This window comes from Borostomias antarcticus, assembly GCF_949987555.1.
Source record: "Borostomias antarcticus genome assembly, chromosome: 11".
Classification (NCBI taxonomy): domain Eukaryota; kingdom Metazoa; phylum Chordata; class Actinopteri; order Stomiiformes; family Stomiidae; genus Borostomias; species Borostomias antarcticus.
In genome coordinates this window covers 9,767,815-9,790,209 of record NC_140244.1, presented here as the reverse complement: position 1 = coordinate 9,790,209, position 22,395 = coordinate 9,767,815, and the positions used below count along the sequence as shown (strand labels likewise).

Here is a 22,395-nt window from a genome sequence, read left to right as displayed (position 1 = left end):
AGGCGTCAGGAAAGACCTGCATCATCTCTGGCCCGTTCTCCTCCCCCCGATATGGTGATGCCAAATATAGTAGGATCCGTCAGCTCCACATCTGGCTGAAAGGCTACTGCTGCCAGTTGAAGCTTCCCTTCATAGATAATTTCACCACTTTCTTGAACCGCTCGGACCTCTTCGCCAGGGACGGCCTTCATCCTAGTAGGTCAGGTGCCCATCTGCTCAGTATGAATATGGACCTGACGCTGAGATCTTCCAGCGTCTGATGTGGGGTTAGCCCGACCCGTCTCAACCACCCTACTGCCAAACATAAACCTCCTGTACCCGCGGGTCGGGCTACACCAGCTCCATCTCACCAGCACCCCATCACCATAGACCTTGATTCCCTGCCCCTCACTGAGACCTGGCATAGCGACGTCTATATTTTTATAAACAAATTCTGCCCACCTGAATATGCCATTCAGCGAATTATCTCCCACCGCACCCCTAGTACCATAATGAAACAGTCAGGTGGATCTAATATAAAAAACCTGATATCCGTTCCAGTGAATATACCATCCAGGCCTACTAGTCAGGCGAGCCAGCCCTTTTCTCCGGAAGCTATTTCAATGGCGATTCTAAATGTCAGGTTCCTACCAAGCAAAACTTTTCTCATTAATGATCTTATATGTGAACGTAAACTAGACTGTATGTTCCTAACTGAAACCTGGCTAAATATAAATGGATCAGCAGCCCTCATTGAAGCCTCTCCTCCTAACTACAGCTTTTTTCAATCTATCAGAAGTGGGAAAAAAGGTGGAGGAACAGCCACCATAGCTACAGATGCCCTCAGCTGCAGGACCATCTCCTTTGATGATTTCGCCTCTTTTGAATACCACGCTATTGTCCTAAAATGCCAGCCCCCAGTTCTGGCAGTAACCGTGTATAGGCCTCCCAAACAATGCCCTGCCTTCTCTACATAATTTTCAGAACTCCTGTCCATCATCCATACAAAATATGATAAGATTATCATCATTGGAGATTTCAACATACACGTAGACACTGAGGCGGACTCGAAAGCTAGGGACTTTATCAACCTCCTAAACTCCATGGATTTTACCCAACATATCTCTGAGCCAACTCACAACCGCGGCCACACCCTTGATCTAGTGATTACTAAGGGCCTGACTATCACTGTTTCCTCTATTAGTGACCTCGCCCTCTCCGACCATTTCTGTATCTTCTTCACTGCATTAGTTCCTAAAGTCAAAAGTAGTACTGAGCGCTTTATAAAGCAACGTTATCTTACCTCCGCAGTAGCCGATAGTTTTAGAGAAATAATGACCACAAACAATTTATCAACTCCAGAAGTGGGGCCCTTAGGAACTATTGAAGACCTGGCAACCACCTTTAACACCAGAGTAAGGGCAGCCTTGGATTCTGTAGCACCTATTAAACTGAAAAGGATCACAACCAATAATAAAGCCCCATGGTGAAATGAGGAAACATACTAAAGAGAACCTGCAGAAGTTCTGAGCGTATATGGCGAAAATCCATGCTACAGGTCCACCATGATATTCTCAAAGATCATCTCTCTGCTTTTAATAAAGCAATAAGAAATGCAAGGAAAGACCACTTCTCAAAATTGATATCTATCAACCGAAATAATTCAAGAGTGCTCTTCTCAACAATTGATAGCCTAATAAACCCTGCCGTAAAAACACCTGATAACCTGCTCTCTACCTCCAAATGTGAGGAATTCGCAGCTTACTTCAGAGATAAGATTATGAATATTAGGAGGAATATCACTCAGGAAAGGCCATGCATCCCGTTCACAGATCCTCTCCCTCCATGTAATGGACATATGAGCCTGTTTACACTGATGGACACAGAAATGTTGAGAAAAGTAGTATCCAAACTCAAATCCTCCACATGCCTGCTGGATCCCATCCCCACCGATTTTTTCAAAACTATTTTTGACTCTGTATCCTATGACATTTTATCCATTGTTAATGACTCCCTATCTACAGGTGTCTTCCCACCAATACTTAAAACTGCTCTTGTGAGACCCGTACTGAAGAAAAACAACTTAGACACTTCAGTTTTTAGCAATTTTAGCCCAATCTCCAACCTTCCCTTTTTGAGTAAAATTCTGGAAAAAATTGTTTTCAAACAGATTATTGATTTTCTAGCTACAAGTTGTACCCATGACCTTTTCCAGTCCGGCTTCCGTGCCCACCATAGCACAGAGACGGCATTAGTCAAAGTTGTAAATGACCTCAGAATTAATGCTGACTCCAAAGAGCTTTCTGTTCTTGTCCTCCTGGACCTGAGTGCAGCCTTTGATACTATAGATCATGCAATCCTCATCGAAAGACTGGAAAAGTGGGTTGGCCTCTCTGGTCCAGTCCTAAATTGGCTTAAGACCTATCTAACCGGTCGTGATTTCTTCGTTGCCCTCAGTGAATATTGCTCAAGAAAGATCCCTATGACCTGTGGGGTGCCCCAGGGATCGATCCTAGGACCTCTACTCTTCAGCCTGTACATGCTGCCCCTTGGCAGTGTCATCAGGAGGCACAATATTAGCTACCATAGCTACGCAGATGATACTCAACTTTATATTTCCGTAACACCCAGTAACTACAGCTTGGTTGACTGCCTTGTCAAGTGTATTAGAGATATAAATGTATGGATTTCACATAATTTCCTCCAACTAAACCAGGACAAAACTGAAGTACTGATCATTGGAGAAAAAGCTGAAAGAGAGAAACTAGCTGCACACCTTAAAACTCTGGAAATTGACACCAATTGCCAGGCTAAAAACCTAGGTGTCATACTTGACTCAGATCTTAATTTCGAAAACCACATCAAGAATATTACAAAGACATCCTTTTACCACCTAAGGAACATTGCCAAGGTGCAACCCTTTCTCTCTCAGGCTGACACCGAAAGATTAATGCATGCTTTCATCACAAGCAGGCTGGACTACTGCAATGCTCTATTATCAGGCCTACCAAAGAAAGCAATCTCTAAGCTACAAATAATACAGAATACTGCCGCAAGAGTCCTCACTAAGACTAGACGAAGGGCACACATCACACCAGCGTTAAAATCACTACACTGGTTACCAGTCAACTCTAGAATAGACTTTAAAATACTATTACTAGTCTATAAATCTCTCCACAGTCACTCACCAGAATATATTTCAGACATGCTTGTTAAGTACATGCCAAACAGACCACTTAGATCCTCAGGCACTGAACTTTTAACAGTTCCAAAAGCCAGGACCAAGAAACATGGAGAGGCAGCTTTTAGTTTCTATGCCCCCAACCTCTGGAACACCCTACCGGAGTGCCTAAGAAGGGCTCTTCAAGCGAGACCTCAAAACGTACCTTTTCGACCTAGCCTACAATCACTAGCTAGGACCTTGAGATACAGAAAGGCAGCCTCAAACCTACCTGTGAATCCTCTGTATACATTGATATTTGTCCTGCTATGCAATGTATGTATATCAAGTAGTGTACAGAAGCTGGTTATCCTGAAACAGGCTTGTTCTGACTGTTGTGTTGCTTCAATGACTCAGTGTGCTACTAACCGTTTTCTGTCTCCCCTAGTGTCTCTCTCTCTCCCTCCTATCCTCTAACCAGGTCCAGTGTCAGCTGCGGAGCTGTGGATATCGTAGTATTTAGTACACACACACACACGTACACACAGACACACATCAGTCCACATCCGGCTTAGGCCTGGACCTGATGCTCTTAGCCTTTCTTGCTCCGAAAACTTAATTTAAACTTAATTTAATATTATTTATTGTTCTTTAAATGTTCTTAGCCATTAGACAAATATATTCCAGGAGCCTGCCCCAGGTTGCCTTTTTCAATATCTGTGTGGTCTAAATGGCTCTATGTGCTACTAACCCTGCTCTGCCTTCCCTCTGCCTTCCCTCTCCCTAGTGCCTCTCTCTATCCCTCCTATCTTCTAACCAGGTCCAGTGGATGCCCCACTGTCACCAGCAGACCTCCTGAAGTCCGATAGATACCCCTGTGTCTACTGTGGATGATGTAGCATGTCCGTAGAATATTCTTTCTCCTATGATGCTTTTAGCCTCTCTCACTCTGAAATGTAATTCAATGCAATGTATTGCTTCATAAATGTTCTTAGCCGGTAGACAAACATACTCCTGGAGCTTGCTCGATCGCCTTGTTGAGAGGGGTCAGGGAAGAATTTTTACAGCTCACTTATCTGGCCCCCGGGTGATTACTGTTTTTTTGCTTCCCTCTGGAATATGTAGAGAGTGGGTCGTATGCCCACCTCCCTTGTTCTCTGTAAAGCGCATTGTGTTGCCTCTGGGTATGAAATGCGCTATACAAATAAAGCTTTGATTGATTGATTGAGTTTGTAGTCCCCCACCTTTCAAATAAAGGGCAAATTTGTACACTTAAATGTTTTATATCCACAGCGCATCGACTGTCTTCTTCTACCGGCGAATCGGCGCTCTCCGCTTTGTTTAGTCTACTCACTGCTGCCACCCATGTCGGGGATGATGCATTACATCTTAAATGGTGTTGTGAGACACTTCCACACCCCTACCAAAACCACTAGAGGGCGCCTCGCCACGTTACATCACCCATTGCTTTTATGATGTCATAGTAGACGTTGCTGACACAGACACTTAAACAGTCAGTGATCCATTCCACCTCATCAGAGTAGCTAGTGACTTCTGGATTTGACACACTGACTTAGAGAAAACAAGTAAGTCCATATTGGGGATACACTTTAGAGTAGGAATTTTCTACAATTATTCTGTATTACTTTCTTTGACAAAAACACCCCCAATTGAAGACAGAATATAGTACATATTGCTCTCTGAGCTTTGTTTAACCAATTTGTCATATAAATTATGTGTTGATACTGGTTGATGGACTAGCAGTGATGGCTCTGGGTAATATGAGTTCCTGGGTGAACCTCCTCTTCATCAGTGATCTGGTGAATAACCAGTTGCTTTATAGGACTTCAGTCAGACTGGGGCAGATAAATATAAGAATAATAATAATAAATATAGCTGCAAGCAGCAATGTGGGGGCCAAGCAGGACACGCGACCAGCGCATCAAAGACAACAAGCGAAACACGTCATAGCCGCATTCGAAGCTCTACCGCAGTGTTGAAAATCGGGCGTACGGTTCAGAATATACGTACTTCCAACTTTGACAGGTTGGTGGCGCTAGAGACTTTGAGGTGTCGACATAGACTTGGTGACAGGGGTCACGGGACCGTCCCCAATGAGTGTGCCTAATGTGGTTATGATACATCAAAATGTTACTGAGATATGACCACACTTCCTGTTTGGCAAATTCGATTGGCTGTAGCAAGCGAATGCCTTCGACAATCGAAAATCCCTGTAATACTTTTGTGGACATTGGTGTAGAGAATGTGTACAGTCAGTTTCATGTAGATTGGTGAAAATCCCTAGGAGAAGATACATTTTAAGTGTGTTACACAAAATACAAAATGGCGGGAAATCCAATTGGTGGAAAAGGACATCATAGGGTGTGATGAACTCGGCATGAGCCAGGGATTCCACAGGTACCTCATTTTTCAAAATCGGTTACACAGGTCAAAAGTTGTGTGCATTAACGCACTTCCAACTTTGACATGGTGGTGGCGCTAGAGGGTTTGAGCTATCGCAATGCCACTTGCTGCAAGAGGTCATGGGACTGTCCCCGATGAGTGTGCCAAATGTGGCTTTAATACATTAACAATTTGCTGAGATATGACCACACTTCCTGTTTGGCGGCTTGGACGCCAAATTCGATGTCGGCTGTATGACATGGGTCTTGGTCACAAGACTCAGGGGACTGTCATGAATGAGTGTGCCAATTTTCACAACTTTTTACCATACAGTTCCATGGGCTGCCATAGACTCCAATGACAGAGGAAGATGAAGAAGAATAATAAGAAAAGGTACAAGAACAATGGTGGCCTGCGCAGCTTCGCTGCTTGGCCCCCAATAATAATAATACTTGATTCTTTTGGTTTCTGTTTTGTAAAGTGTTATCCATCTAGGCCTACCGTGCTGTGTTGTAAAGTCCTGTATATCTAAATATAGGCCTAATGTGCTGCTAGGTATAGGTCTGTTGTGCTGTATTGTAAAGTACTTGTAGCTACAGTAGGTATATGACTACTGTTGTATGTTGTAAAGTGCTGTACAGCTAGGTATAGACCTACTGTCCTGTGTTGTAAAGAGCTGTATAGCTACAGTATGCTCGCTGTGATATGAAGTGGTATCAATCAATCAATCAATCAAAGCTGTATTTGTATAGCGCATTTCATACCCAGAGGCAACACAATGCGCTTTACAGAGAACAAGGGAGGTGGGCATACATCCCATCCCTACATATTCCAGAGGGAAGCAAAAAAACAGTATCACCCGGGCCCAGATAAGTGAGCTGTAAAAATTCTTCCCTGACCCCTCTCAACAAGGAAATCGAGCAAGCTCCTGGAGTATGTTTGTCTACCGGCTAAGAACATTTATAAAGCAATAAATTACACTAAATTACATTTTCAGAGTAAGAGAGGCTAAAAACATAATAGGAGAGACATGGCAAACACTGGTGTATGTCTGTGTGTGCGTGAATGTGCCTGGGCCCAGATAGAGGCAGGGGTTGGGGTAGGGAGGGGGTAGGAAAAGGATACGGACCCGGGTTAGGGTGAGGGGAAGGGAATCTGAGCCCAGGACTGGTGTATGTCTGTGCGTGTGTGAGTGTGCCTGGGTCCAGGTAGAGGCAGGGGTCGGGGGTAGGGTGGGGGTAGGAAAAGGATACGGACCCGGGTTAGGATGAGGGGAAGGGGGACTGGGCCCAGGTCCAGGCCTAAAGCTGGAAGTGGACTGGTGTATGTCTGTGTGTACGTGTGTCTGTGTGTTAACTAAATGCTACGACATCCACAGTAGACACAGGGGTATCTATCGGACTCAGGGTGGTCTGCTGGTGACAGTGGGGCATCCACTGGACGTGGTTAGAAGATAGGAAGGAGAGAGAGAGGCACTAGGGAGAGGGGAGGCAGAACAGGGTTAGTAGCACACAGAGCCATAAAAGCAACACAGATATTAAAACAGGCAACCTGGAGCAAGCTCCTGGAATATATTTGTCTAACAGCTAAGAACATTTATAGAGCAATAAATTACATTATAGTACATTTTCAGAGCAAGAAAGGCTAAGAGCATCATGGGAGAGGTATGGCAAACACTGGTGTGTGTCTGTGTGTGCGTGAGTGTGCCTGGGTCCAGCTAGAGGCAGGGGTTGGGGTAGGCTGGGGGTAGGAAAAGGATACGGACCCGGGTTAGGGTGAGGGGGAGGAGATCCGGGCCCAGGACTGGTGTATGTCTGTGTGTGTGTGAGCGTGAGTGTGAGTGTGCCTGGGTCCAGGCACTTTTGACTTTAGGAACCAATGTAGTGAAGAAGATATAGAAATGGTCGGAGAGAGCGAGGTCACTAATAGAGGAGACAGTAATAGTCAGCCCAAGAATGTTCATATTGTTCTGATAATTGTAGGCTATAGTCAAGGCCTGATTAATGCACGGGCTCCCGGGGCCCGTTCCCTGGGCCCAGAGCTCCAGTGGGGCCCGTCGATGGGTCTTGCGCAAGCGGCAATCAATCATGTTATTTTTTTATTTTATTTTTTTTATTTTTTTTCTCCAGTCAACTTACTCCCTGTTTGTGTGAAGGTGTGTGTGTGTGTGGGGGGGGGTGTCCAATAAAAAATATTGAAATTGTTTTGGCTTGATTTGTTTCTGCCAATTAAATTTTAGGCTGGACGATTATGTACTTACGTAGTGCTGAGCTGTATTCTGTCAATGTGGTTGACGAGTTTGTGCACAATTGAAGGCAATATCTCTACTCTCTCTCTGTATCTATCTGCAATCGTCACTAAGTGGCAGTCAAAAACATAAAAAAGTAGAAGAAAAGGAAGCTAGAGAAGCTGCACTTCTTACAAAGATCCCCAAATGAACGGGGTATTTCACAAAAGCCAGCGATCCTACCCCACCTCAGCAGCAGCAAACAGGAGAAGGTTCAGCAATACACACAGCTGCCAGATCTTGGTCATTTATATTGTAAATTAGCTATATATAGGCTATGTAAAGAAAATGAGGATTTGTGAACTTGGACCCTGAAGCCCACCCTGCAGAAGTCTCTGGATGGGTGCTACACCAGAATGCTGCGTGTGGTGCTAAATGTCAACCAGAACGAGCATGTTACTAACAAGCATCTGTATGGGGGGGCTACCAAAGCTGAGTGAGAAAGTGGCATCCAAGAGGATGAAACTTGCTGGCCACTGCCACAGACATCATGAACTCCCAGCCAGCAAGCTGGTGCTCTGGGAGCCGACACACGGGCACCGATTAAGAGGACGTCCCACACCAACATACGTGGATGTACTGAGGAGGGACGCAGGAGTGGAGAGTTCTGCGGAACTGGCTGGATGTATGGACGACCGAGAGGATTGGAGACTTCACTGTCAAGCTCGTCTGAGGATGACCTAATGATGGACCACTCAATACTCAATACATCAACGTACCTGTGACATGTCTGTGTGTGTGTGGTGTAAAATGTAGACAGACATACTTGTGCTTTACTACCATGTTAATGAAATTGCAGGTTGGCGGTGGTGGGGTGGGGTGGGGGGTAGTGGTGGGTGGGGGGGAGGCTTAACCTGGTCAAAGCCCTGGGCCCTACATCATGTTAATCCGACCCTGGCTATAGCAACATAAGAGTGGCAGCTTTGACAGCAACCCAAATGAGCTAATCCCATAGCTGTACCATTGCTAGCTAGCCATGAGCGAACTGTTGGATAATGCATTTGCTGTGCAACGTATTCCATTGTCCAGTTGTCAAATCTACTTGCCAACAAACTGTTTGAGAGCCAGCACACCTCAGTGTCCCCTAATCAAAAACATTTTTCATATATCACCTAACCTCTCCAGCACCTCAACAATATCAATTCTTTTCTCTCTTTAGAGAAGAGTACAATCCATTACAACAACTATTGCTTACAACGTTTTATTGTTGTTTTGTAATATTTTATCATGAATATGGTAAATAAATGCTGCATGTAGTTAAAGAAAGTGTTATTCAGTTTTTCATATGCTAAAATTGACTGTAAATCCACTTTAAAGCTGATATTTCAAATAATAACTGACTGAGGGAAAGTGCCCCCCGGCGCCCATGGGCGGTTCGCCTCTCTTCCTCCTGTCCTCCTCAGTTTTTTGAGTCACCAGCCACCACTGACTGGATAGTATTGTGAACACACACTTTGCTATTTATTTTTCAAATTCACAGTCATTTTGCCGATTCATCATGGACATTTATAATTCACTATTACTGTAGCCTACTTTGAATCTGAATTTAACTCCCTCCCTCTGGAGCATACCTACTCCATACCACCAGGTGGCAGTTATCGTCGGAAGTCACACAGCATTGAAATCCATGAAGAAGTTCCTAAACCAGCTAGCTCATGGATGTAGAGCTTGTTGGCTAGTGCGATCTAATTTCTTCTGATATAGGTTGTTGTTTATCAGAGCAACAACCATGGATAAAAAGAAGCAGTACGACGTTACAGCCTCTTCGGTAAGTAGTGTAGCTACACGGTTGTATGGTACTTAGATAACGTTTGTCTGTTGGTTTTTAAAATCAGCTTCATAGCTAGCTTTAGCCTCGTAGTTAAAACTCTTAAGTACACAACTACAATGTTATCAAAATCCATGTTTTTGATTGCTGAACCGTACGGCAAAATGAACAGGTCTCTCTTTTCAGTGTGTAAACGTTCATTTAAAGATTATTAGCTGGACTGGACTATTAGCTATTAGCTAACATTGTGTAATGTTTTATTTTCTATAGTTGGTAGACCTTAAAGCTGAACTCTACAGGAAGCAAGAGAAATTCAAACATGATAAACTGGGACAAGATGCTGGTCCTGGTGCCAAGTCCAAATTCAAAATCAAGGTATGTTAAAATGGACTTTGTAAGATCTAAAAATCGGATTAGCTAATTCGAAATGCTATGATATTCACTGTTTTTGTTTGCTGTGTAGAAACCCAGTGTGTGGAACCAACAGAATGAGGGTGTGTCTGCACGGGCACAGAAAGATGTGGAGCAGGTGACGGAGGAGGAAAATAACCTTGACAAATCAAGGTGAGTAGTTTAGCTACATACAGTCCAAATGCACTGTCACACCAACTTAAAACTCAACCCTTGGTGCTCACTCTGTTCATTTCCTTACATCAGACGCAAGTTGGAGGAAAAGGCCAAATTGTATGAACAGATGACCAAAGGAGACTTTCCTGGTGTGTAACTAGTATTCAACTCTAATCATAGAAAATAATGTAACAGGAATGTACTGTATTATGCTTAAGACAAACTCTCATACTATATCTTCTGAACATGTCATGTGTTCTACTACTGTCTTATTTAATTACACAACAGATGAAGAGACAGAGGCGCTGTTCCTGGTGGATTTCACCCAGAAGATCATCGACAAGAAGAGAGAGACTGAGATGGAGAGGGAGATAGAGGACAGGGATAGAGAGAGCTCTTCCCCCATCCCACCTCCTGAGAACCCAGAAGAGGAATGGTAAGGTTTACACAACAAAAGGAAAATACATTGGACCATGGACGGCTGTAGGTTCAAGGCCTGGAAGCAAGCTTTCTGTCAACAGCGTTTCTCCCTGTAGGGTGGACTACATGGACGCTCTGGGCAGATCTAGAAGGTGCATGAAGAAAGACCTGCCGGGGTTTGAGAAAATGGACCAAGACCTGCAGGGGAAAAGGTAACAGGAATAGCATGGCTGGTCGGAACGAACAGTGAAGCTAGTTCCATAAACCATCTCATTAATGGTCCTACAATGACTGCATGAGGAAACGTATTTGTGTTTTTATGCGTGTGTTTGTCCATGCAGTCACATGGCGACTGAGAAGACGTTACTGTCGGAGGACATGCGTCGAGAGCTGCAGAGGCAGGAGTGGGAGAGAGAGGAAGAGGAGGCGATGAAGAGGCCTGTTGGACCAATCCACTATGAGGACATCAGGGAGCAAGGTCTGTATGTCACTGTCACTGAACTACTACACTTAGGCCCAAATCCACAAAGAATGGATTGCTCCCGCTAATAGCTCGATATTTTGCACAGCGATTGCAACGGCAATCTGCTCCAGTTTAGCATGATATCCACAAAAGATTTTGCTCTAATGATATGCACAGGCACACACACCCACCAATGAGACACTTTCTTTGAAGTTTTCCCCCATTAAATATTTGAAGCTTGATTTCGGGAAAAAGACTGGGAGGGTTGTTTACTCAGGAAGTTCAACAAACAAGCAACAAGGTAGCTACAACTCTACTGAGGAAAGGTAAGACAGAATTTAGCTGGTTTCTTTTTCTTGTCTTTATATTTTGCTGGTTTGGCATGTTTGAGATAGCATAGAGCGCTATAGGCTATGGAGAGGATAGATAAAACACACATCACTTGGTTCAGCCTTGCTTGCTTTTAGTGGCTGTAAATAGAAACTTTGGCCCTAATTCTATTTTTCCTTTTGTAGCCTACTGTTAGGCCTACTGTAGAAATCCACACAATGGAAACGACAGGGTTAGTGAAGTTTCAGTCAGTGAGAGAGGGAGAGAGCTGCATGAAACGTGATAGCCTACGAAGTGAACGCCTACTGCACTTGACCAATAATCAGAAAAGATCGTATTACGTATTATCATATTGTAGCGACCCCTGTTTATAATGTTGTTGCTGTTTGTGTGTTGGTGTGTGCGGGTTGTGGTTGTAGAGGGAGGGGAGTGGGCGCTGTGTGGAATATAATACTGTAGGCTGACTGCTGCAGTTAATACCAGCTTTTCAAAAGCGGTATTTGCACCTCTAACCGCGTGTGGCAGTTAGCTCAGGGTCTTTGTGGATCAGACGCAAGGCTTATTTGGGGCAATTTTGCACGGAAGTACCTAATTAACATACATTCAAATGAGCCTGCTGCAGCCGTGTCTCTTTTTGTCTCATTTGCACGGGGTTTGCCGCCGCAAAAGTCGCGCAATCCTTTTGTGGATTTGGCCCTTACTGTTTATATCGATTTCCAAATGCTGATCAGATACTTTAAAACAACGAACTACTTATTACTGAACAGTGATATTTGCAATTCATATCAAGGAACCCAATGATCCGTCATCAAAGCTCTCTGTCACTCTCCCTCTTGTCTCTCTCATGTCAGAGGCCCGTGAGCTGGGTGTGGGCTACTTCGCTTTCTCTCAGGACCAGGAGCAGCGCAGGAAGCAGAGAGATACTCTAGACATGCTCAGAGACCAGGTGAGCTCTTCTCCTCTGTAACATCACCTTCATGCCGCATTGCCATATTTATACCAGTGTCAATACCACTATTGAATATGGATGTGTATATGTCCATCTCTCTCTCCCTCCTTATCAGACGACAGACCAGCGTGGTAAGAGGGAGATGCTGAAGGAGAAGAGGAAGGCTCTCCTAGAATCTCGCCTGGCCAAGGTGAGGCAGAGGAAGATGAAGAAATCCAAGATGGAGGGCACAGAGCAGCTGAAAGAAGGTTAGATCCTCAGGAAACTCCTCTTTAATGACCAGGATAACCAATTATGATCAGTTATATTGCCATTGTTTGCTCTGTTGGAAGGGTAATATTGCACATAACCTCTTAACCTGACCATTTAAACAGCCTGTATTGGAATTTGACTGTTCTGAATGCCGAAGCTGAAAGTGTGTTGACTGTTGTATTCATTCCTTTAGAAGACGAGGAGGATGTGATTGGCCCTCTGTCTCCATCAGAGGAGGTCCCAGAGGCCAGTGTGAAGGTTGAGAAGGTGGTGGTTGAGATCCAGGAGAGGAAGGACTCCAGGCCTGGGATACCCCACGTCAGAGAGTGGGACAGGGGCAAAGGTACACACATTAAAACTTTGGTTTATATATGAGCACCTTTGTTTATGATCTTTTTCACAATAAGAAGAATTGATTTTTTGAAGGGGTATTTCTAGTTATGTTATGTACATGACATTAGTCATTTAGCTTATGCTTTTTTTTCATTTCATTTCAAACGTTTATTTCAACTCGTTAGACACTGAGGTTTCCCTCAGTGAACAATTAAGGGAGAACAATAATAAAGAACAACAGATCAATGTACAGTGTTACAGATAGAATCATTTAAAACAATTGCAGGATGAAGTGCAAAGGCTAAGGGCCATAGATTTAAACTCATATTTATGCCATACTCATGTCATAGTAGGAAGCACCTCAAGCTTTAAAGTCTGTTGGAGGGCATTCCACGTACAGGGAGCGTCGTAAGCAAAGGCAGTCCGACCAAGTCCAATGTTCACACGAGGAACCTTAAAAACGAGTCGATCATTCGATCGGGTCCGATATGTGCCTACGCTCCAGTCTAACAGGGACGACATGTACAGTGGGAGTTTGCCAATAATGGTCTTAAAAATAAGCAGATGCCAGTGATAGTTTCGTCTTGATGTGAGAGATGACCAGCCCACCTTATCATACAGAATACAATGGTGGGTGTCATATCTATCACCTGTAATAAATCTTAGGGCTGAATGGTAAACAGAGTCTAGTGGTTTCAAGGTTGACACTGGGGCATGTCTATACATTGTGTCGCCATAGTCTAATACTGACATAAAGACAGCTTGGACTATTCTCTTCCTACTTAACATAGGGAAACAAGAATGGTTCCTATACAGGAAGCCAATTTTCTGCCGTAGTTTGGATGCTAGATTATCCACATGAGACTTGTAAGAGAGTTTATCGTCCAGCCATATACCAAGGTATTTATATTTAGTGACTCTCTCAATACTTGACCCGTCTGCCGCAGTTAAGTGGAGTTTATCATAGTCAATAGCCCTGGCTCTAGAGAACAGCATAAACTTAGTTTTGCTAGAATTAAGAACTAGTTTGAGATTGGTGAGAGCTGTTTGTAGCACATTGAAGGAAAGCTGCAGATTCTCAATGGCATCATGAATAGTATCCGCAATAAAATAGACAGTTGTATCATCCGCATATAAATGTGTGTGACAGCCAGACAGTGACGTAACAATGTCATTAATATAAATGGTGAACAGGACAGGACCCAATACCGAACCTTGGGGCACACCCTTAGCTAGAGGGAGGAAGACTGATTGAATGTTAACCGATTTCACACATTGACGTCTCTCCAACAGGTAATCTCGAAACCATTCACACGTACCGGCATCCATACCAATACTAGCTAATCTGTTCAAAAGTAGATGGTGATCAACCGTATAAAACGCTTTAGAAAGATCTACGAAGAGCGCAGCACAAAGTTTCCTGTTGTCTAATTCTGTTATCATATTATTCAAGACCAGAGTAGTGGCTATAATTGTGCTATGCTTAGCTCTGAATCCAGATTGATGAATACTGCACTGAGTTACTTGAGAGGAATTGTTTTAATTGTTTTTTTACTAAGGTCTCTAGGACTTTGGCCAGGCATGGTAACTTGGAGATAGGGCGATAGTTGTCCAAGCTGTCCCTATCACCTCCTTTGTGCAATGGAGTCAGCCTTGCTGATTTCCATACTAAAGGGAATTTGTTAGACATGATAGAGAGATTAAACATATTTGTTAGTGACAGGCTAATTAAAGGGGCTGACAGGCTAATTAAAGGGGCTGACAGTTTTATAAAAAATTGGTGTAACTTGTCCTCACCAGTATAACCGTTAGGATCAATGGATTGCAAAATCTGTAGCGTTTCACCAGGTGAGAAAGGCTGAAATGAGAATTGAGGGACATGCTCTAAGGAAGGACTGCAATCATTGGCAGGTTGCAAGGGAGCTGGCTCAGGGTGCAGTCTATCAAAAAGGTGCCCAGCCTCTGCGAAGTGCTTATTAAAAGCGATACAGATATCAGTAGGGTCTGAAATTCCATGACCATCTGATATAACAGACAGCGGAAGAGAACTAGATGGTTTATTCTTAGTAAGATTTATTTATTCTTTGTATTATTATTTTATTCTTATTATTTTATCCAAATCGACTTAAAATAATTGCATTTAACGTAGGAAACGTCAGTGTACTACTTGCCAGAACTCACAAGTGCATTTCCTTTCTAAAACAAGTGACTAAGAGCATAATCTAGTGCTGAAGGCAAAGTGAAGAATAGCAAACTAAAAATACAATAGGTGCTTAAGAGGGAGGATTATGGTTGTACTTCTTGAAGAGATGAGTTTTGATCCTGTGGCTAAAGATGGGCAGCGACTCTGCGGTCCTGACGTCAGCAGAGTTCATTCCACCAGAGTTCATTCCACCACTGTGGGCTCAGGACAGAGAAGAGCCGTGACCATGTCAATCGACCGCAGGGGCCTCAGAGTGACGGGGCAACCCTAGGTAACAGAGCGTAGTGGTCAGAAGGGGGTGTAAGGTTTGACCATGGCCTGGAAGTAGGAGGGAGCTGTTCCTTTCATTACCCTGTAGGCTAGTACCGGAGTTTTAAACTGGATGCGAGCTGCTACTGGGATCCAGTGTAGAGAACGGAGAAGGGAAGTTGTGTGGGAGAACATGGGATGGTTGAACACCAGGTGAGCAGCAGCTTTCTATGTAGGTGAATTTTGTGAAAGTTGTGTTCCTGGACCAAACAGAATAAGTGGAGATCAGGACTGATGCTTGCAGGACATTTACCAAAAGCTTTTCATTTAGCTTCTTTGGGGTCTCCCTTTCATGTTCTTCATACAGTGCACTGTCTTCAACAGAAACTATTATGTTCTTCCATTGAAACAAGAATAAAAATAAAAATTAGGTCAGTTGTATCCAAAGGTCTGCCTGCCAGGTCTCCTGGACTAGAGGGGGTTGTTATGTAACTCACCTCCTTCCCCATTCTCTGACACCCTCTCTTCTCCTTCAGACTTCTCTCTGGGCCAGTGGGCCAGTCGCAGGCGGGACGAGCGCGATTTGGATTTTGCACCGCCCTCTGCGTACTTCGAGGAGACGAGAGCAGGGTACGGGAGGGCTGGAAGGCGGGAAGAGGAGAGACCCAAAATGGCCTTCAAGTGGTCTGAGGACCAGGGCGGAAAGAGGAAGGAGACTCTCAAACCTCAGCCTCAGACCCAACCGTGTCCGCAGCCCAGAAGTGCCCCTTCACCCCCTACCACTCAGATTAAAACTGCAGTTGAACCCCAGCAACCTCAACCTCAGCTCTCAACCCCAGACCCCGCCCTGCAGTGTTCCCCTCAACCTCAATACACATCACCACCAGCAAACCCTCCTCATAACCCTAACCCTCCCTCCTTCCATTCCCAATTCCCCTCTCCCCCCTCCCCTCCTCAGTATCCTCCTTCACCGCACCTGCAGGGCACAGCCCCAGCTCACTACCCCCCTCAGTACCCCAACCACTTTCCACCCCAATACCCCAACCAGTATCTTCCACAATACCCCCCTCAGTACTCCAACCAGTATCCTCCACAATACCCCCCCCAGTACCCTAACCAGTATGCTCCACAATATCCTCCTCAGTATGCACCCCAATATGCCCCACAGTATCTAGCCCAGGCCCAGTACCAAGCCCAGGCCCAGTACCTGGCCCAACACCAAGCCCAGGCCCAGTACCTGGCCCAACACCAAGCCCAGGCCCAGTACCTGGCCCAACACCAAGCCCAACACCAAGCCCAGGCCCAGTACCTGGCCCAACACCAAGCCCAGGCCCAGTACCTGGCCCAACACCAGGCCCAACACCAAGCCCAGGCCGAGGACCAGGCCCAGCCTCATCTGCAACCCAGCCAGGAAGCTCAAGCCCAGCCTCTGAACCCCACCCACAGTCTGGAGGACATGCTGTCCTTCTACAAGAACTCCGCTTGATCATTACTTAAAGACTGAAATTGTAAATCTCCTAAAGGGAGAGGAGAGGAAGAGAAGAAAACATATCACTGCACAGAGTAGTCGGACTCATCCACCCTGTACCTGGCTAACTGCAATTAACAGACTCATCCACCCTGTACCTGGCTAACTGCAATTAACGGACTCATCCACCCTGTACCTGGTTAACTGCAATTAACAGACTCATCCACCCTGTACCTGGTTAACTGCAATTAACAGACTCATCCACCCTGTACCTGGCTAACTGCAATTAATGGACTCATCCACCCTGTACCTGGCTAACTGCAATTAACAGACTCATCCACCCTGTACCTGGCTAACTGCAATTAACAGACTCATCCACCCTGTACCTGGTTAACTGCAATTAACAGACTCATCCACCCTGTACCTGGCTAACTGCAATTAACAGACTCATCCACCCTGTACCTGGTTAACTGCAATTAACAGACTTATCCACCCTGTACCTGGCTAACTGCAATTAACAGACTAATCCACCCTGTACCTGGTTAACTGCAATTAACAGACTCATCCACCCTGTACCTGGCTAATTGCAATTAACAGACTCATCCACCCTGTACCTGGCTAACTGCAATTAACAGACTCATCCACCCTGTACCTGGTTAACTGCAATTAACAGACTTATCCACCCTGTACCTGGCTAACTGCAATTAACAGAATCATCCACCCTGTACCTGGTTAACTGCAATTAACGGAATCATCCACCAAGTACCTGGCTAACTGCAATTAACGGACTCATCCACCCTGTACCTGGCTAACTGCAATTAACAGACTCATCCACCCTGTACCTGGTTAACTGCAATTAATGGAATCATCCACCCTGTACCTGGTTAACTGCAATTAATGGAATCATCCACCCTGTACCTGGCCAACTGCAATTAACAGACTCATCCACCCTGTACCTGGCTAACTGCAATTAACAAACTCATCCACCCTGTACCTGGCTAACTGCAGTTAAGATTCACCCACCCTCTACCTGGCTAACTGCAATTAAGGCCAAAGCATAGATGATTTTATTAAAAATATAAAGGTTTATTTGGTTTTGTTCCTTCCAAGTCACCAACAAGAATAGTCCATCTCATCTTTGACACTGGGATTATACCTGCTCTGTTTTTTTGGAAATGTAATTAAAGATGAGTATACTAATTTAACTTTGCTGTGTTTTCTGATCACTCTTTCTGTGCTTTAAGGCTCCTACAATATCTATAGTTAGTAAGGCTTCTGTTTGCTTTCATTTACATTACTTTTGTGGATCATCTATAGTGAAATCCAGGCTAGATCTAGCCCGTTGGTCTTTTTCATGTGAATGTGAGGGCTTGGTTTATTAGTAATTTCAGTTCAGGGAGAATAAACAGCCTTTATTCTGAAGTGGGTGAAAGCCTGTCATTATATTCAACCGTTACATTAATCACCGTAGACACCAAATTTAATTTATATTTAGATGCCAACTCTGGCATGAAATCTAGATTTGATTTGTGGATCAGCCTCTAGATGGCGCTGTTCCCTTATTGTAGTTCACTCATTGCTTTATGTCATACATTAGAGTTCCTAAATGCATTAGTTCTGTTTTTATGGGTATTTGTGTTGTCTGTTTGAAAGAGGTATGCCTCAGCCTTGATGTCCAGGCAGCTCTATGGCTTTAATTTGATTAAGCTACAAGGTATCTGGCTCTGTTTGAACAAACAGTCCCAATTATCAGGTCAGCCAGTAGCCAGTCTAATAATAGCAGCTGTTTTGTTTTGATGTCACAGTGCATCATCTTGGTGAGGCAATGAGGTGAGTCAGTGCACAGAACCATAGAATGTTCATGAAAAGTTCTAATCTATTGTTTTTCATTAGAACCTTTGAAAGCTGGTCATGAGCCATTGTTGACCCAAGTTCCAGGTGCAGTAAGAGTGGCCTAGCAGTCACTTATCCACAGTCATATTTCCAGTGTATAGTAGCTGTAGTTGAAAAGGTGTTAAGTGAATTCAGAGACAGCTCTTGAGACAACAGCTTCCCAAAAATGCCTCACAGTCCTTCAGTGTCAGATCCGGCCCACTGAGACTGACCCTCTAGGAACCAGCAGAGAGACATGGACCTGAAGACCTTCCAGCTCTACGCGGCTGATGCTCCTGACCTCCTGGAGGAAATAGCCCTGCTGCTCCAGGAATGCCGGGAGAAGGAGATCCTGCTCCCCAAAGGCATCCGTAACCTGTGTGACCTGTCCTGGGAGGAGCTGTCCCATCTTCCCCCTGACGCCAAGCCCCTCCACCAGGCCCGGGTCTCGGACAGACCCCCCCGGCCTCCCCCCGCCCAGGGCCCCTTGCCCGCAGACGCGCGGCCCAGGGTGTCCATCGTGGCCAGCCAGATGCTGTTGCCCGTCCAGTCCAACATGTCTCTACGCCAGCCCGCCGCCCGCTCCAGCACCCTCAGGTTCAGGAAGAGGTTCACTACCGACCGGGAAAACACGGGTGAGCGCAGGCTGTCAGTCCCACAACGGCCCTTGATTTAACATTGTTGTTTGCCTCCATCCTAGGAAATTGTTTATGTTTACAACCCCTACCAAGGAGTCGCACGTTAGTTTGAGTTAAGTCCAGAGGGAAGTAGTCTGCTTCTGAATGAGGCTGTGGTTAACCAGGCATGGAGTGGATGGGTTAGAAGCTGTCATTATGTGATGTGGCCTGTCTGCAGGAACTTGCGTTCCTGTGAGCTCCACCCTGCGCCTCCACCGAGAAGAGGGTCTCTACCATCTCTCCTTCTCACTCGCCTACAGAGGTAGCCAAGCACAGCACAACACAACCATGGTCAAATTGTAGCCACTTACGAGCCTACTCCAATGGAGAACATAATGGAAGATAGATATTTTTGACAGTCTAGTCCATGATTAGAGGCGGAACTAACCCTAAACTTCTCCATCGTCTCTGTAGGGTCCCCTATTCCCCGCTTACCCATCAAGACCCTGGAGGTGGTTCACTGGGCTGTAACCAAGCTGCGACCAATCATAGACCTGATGTAGGCATAGCCCCTCCCCTCCTCCGGTCTCCCCCACCCCAGAGACCAATCCAGTCCTGACCTCTGCATTCCTCCTCCCTATTGAGCTCCATGCTTGACCATGCATACAGAACAGCCCAGACAGATCTGTTACAGCCCCACACCCTGGCTGGTCAGTAACTGGGCTCAGGTATTGATTGTAGACGCTGACTCCTACAGTAACGAGGAGAAGGCCCGGTTGGAGGAAAGAGGGCACACACATCCGCTGACGACCCAGCACTACCCGGACTACAAGTTCCGCCCGCCGCCTCCCCCGGCCCAGCCCCACGCAGGAGACAGCCTGTTCCCTGTCATTCCCAGCACCAAGTACCTGAGCCACAGCGTGCCCCTCAAGCAGTACTACGGCCTGCCTGACGGCACCTGCTACCTCTAGTATCCTACCCAGCAGTCTGTCTGTCTGTCTGTCTCTCTTTCTCTATCTCTCTCTCTCCCGCCATCTTCATCTGCGAGCTCACCTCTTCTGAGTGTGTGCAGTCCCTGACTCGGGGTCCCAGCTACCCCTGTGGGTCGGTGGCAGTGTGCCAGATCCCCAGTGCTCAGCCCGGAGGAGGGGTGTACACCAACATCTTCTCGGACAGCCCCAACGACATCCTGCTGGCCACCTTCAGGCCTGATGGGCATGGGTTCGTGTCCCATGCGGGCAAGCCCATGTCCAGCTGGTTTGCTTTGCTGGTGGGCACCGCAGGGGGCCAGCAGTACACACGAGACGGCTGCCTCACCAAGGAATGGACCTTCAACCCAAGGGGTCAGAATGAGGTCACTCACAAAATGACGGTGTGTATGTGTTTGTATGTGAGTATGTGGACATGATTTCTAAGAGCGCTTACGAGTGCGTGTGAATATATATAGATTTTTTTATTTATTTATATATAAATATATGTCTGTATCTCTAATGTTCTCTGTGTTTACCTTAGGTGAATGAGAACATATCCCTGACTTTCAGCAGTCACTTGGCCATGAGTCTGCAGTTCACTGTTCTGACTGAGAACATTACTCTGAGTATAACACAGGGATGCTGGGTAAGAGATGCCCAGCGCTGCCTAGTTTGATTATATCATAATTCATCAAATTGTATAACAACGTTAATCCTATCAACCATGGCATTACATCTAGGCATACTATACACCTTGTTTATTTGCACTCTTGTATATTTGGATATTGATGTGAGGAACCTTGTTTAAAACATTACTGATCAATGAATATGGAGAAGAGAAATCTTTCTGTAGTTTATTTAACAAAGAATAAGCATATCAAAACACAATACAGCAACCAAGCTTTAGGCATGGTCCAATATAGATTTGACACATAGCTTATTACAAAAAAGTTACGTAACAGGAATAGACAATTTACCATACCGTGACAGCAGACGAGCAGAGTAGCATGACGTGGACAACATGTGTGAGCTAGCATGCTAACATGCTAGCTTGCTAAGCTAAGCTAAAGCTAACAGCTTAAAGCTACAAAGCTACCAAGTTAATGAAGCTAATCAAGCTAACACAATTAACAAAAACTACCATTCACATCAGTTGTCTTCACTTATATATCGTTTACTGTAGGTGTGGCCAGTACGCCTGCATGTCCCATTGGACAGTAGTCAGTTCCAACTTGTGATTGGTCATTCTAGGTTGTCCCTTTCATGAGCGACAAGTGTTGTGCTATAAATCATAGTGCCGCAGTATCCTGCCGCAGTTGCCTGGCGCAGTGGCCTGGCCACCGAATTATGCCGCATCAACCTGATCCCACCTCCAGATTAGACTAGGGGACTGACCTATCTCCATGTCTGATTAAGCAATCTTACAGCTGTTTGTTGACGGCTCTTTGCTGACCAAGTCAATTGAGACCCCTCTGACCTTTCCTCAACTTCTATGACCTATTAGGTCACAACGTTGGGCAGCTTATCTAAATATACACTGGTATCAGTCACTAGCAAGAGCAAGAATCAACTTTATATGGACAGCAATGAGATTACTGAAACTGGTGGCATTCTGTCCCAAAAACCCCACTACAGAAACCACATCAATATCTTGTATATTTTCTGTTTATTGTAAATTTGTACCTACGTACCTACCTACCCACCCACTTACCTACCTACCTACCCACCTACCTACCCACCTACCCACCTACCTACCCACCTACCTACCTACCCACCTACCCACCTCCCTACCTACCTACCACTCTACCTACCTACCCACCTACCTACCTACCCACCTACCTACCTACCTACTGTACCTACCCACCTACCTACCTACCTACCTACTGTACCTACCTACCTACCTACCCACCTACCCAACCACCTACCCACCCACCTACCTACCTACCTACCTACCCACCTCCCTACCTACCTACCACTCTACCTACCTACCCATCTACCTACCCACCTACCTACCTACCTACCTACCTACCTACCCACCTACCTACCTACCTACCTACCTACTGTACCTACCCACCTACCCACCTACCTACCCACCTACCTACCT

General features: G+C 45.4%; 1 protein-coding gene across 1 annotated transcript; it reads left to right on the top strand.

Moving 5' to 3' along the window:
- Positions 1-9,481: 9,481 nt before the first annotated feature.
- Positions 9,482-17,981, top strand: ccdc174 (coiled-coil domain containing 174). Its single transcript, XM_084445926.1, has 11 exons — positions 9,482-9,597; positions 9,868-9,972; positions 10,061-10,161; positions 10,255-10,313; positions 10,453-10,600; positions 10,701-10,796; positions 10,926-11,062; positions 12,229-12,323; positions 12,442-12,574; positions 12,772-12,921; positions 15,900-17,981. Exons 1-11 carry the CDS (start codon positions 9,559-9,561, stop codon positions 16,847-16,849), a joined length of 2,013 nt encoding a protein of 670 aa, XP_084302052.1. The 5' UTR covers positions 9,482-9,558; the 3' UTR covers positions 16,850-17,981.
- The last annotated feature ends 4,414 nt before the right edge of the window (positions 17,982-22,395 follow it).

Excerpts from the sequence above, each read along its gene's own strand:
- ccdc174 (XM_084445926.1), top strand. The coding sequence starts at position 9,559 with ATGGATAAAAAGAAGCAGTACGACGTTACAGCCTCTTCG. Across the intron at positions 10,797-10,925 it reads CAAGACCTGCAGGGGAAAAG|TCACATGGCGACTGAGAAGA; the intron begins GTAACAGGAATA and ends TTGTCCATGCAG. Across the intron at positions 12,922-15,899 it reads AGAGTGGGACAGGGGCAAAG|ACTTCTCTCTGGGCCAGTGG; the intron begins GTACACACATTA and ends CTTCTCCTTCAG.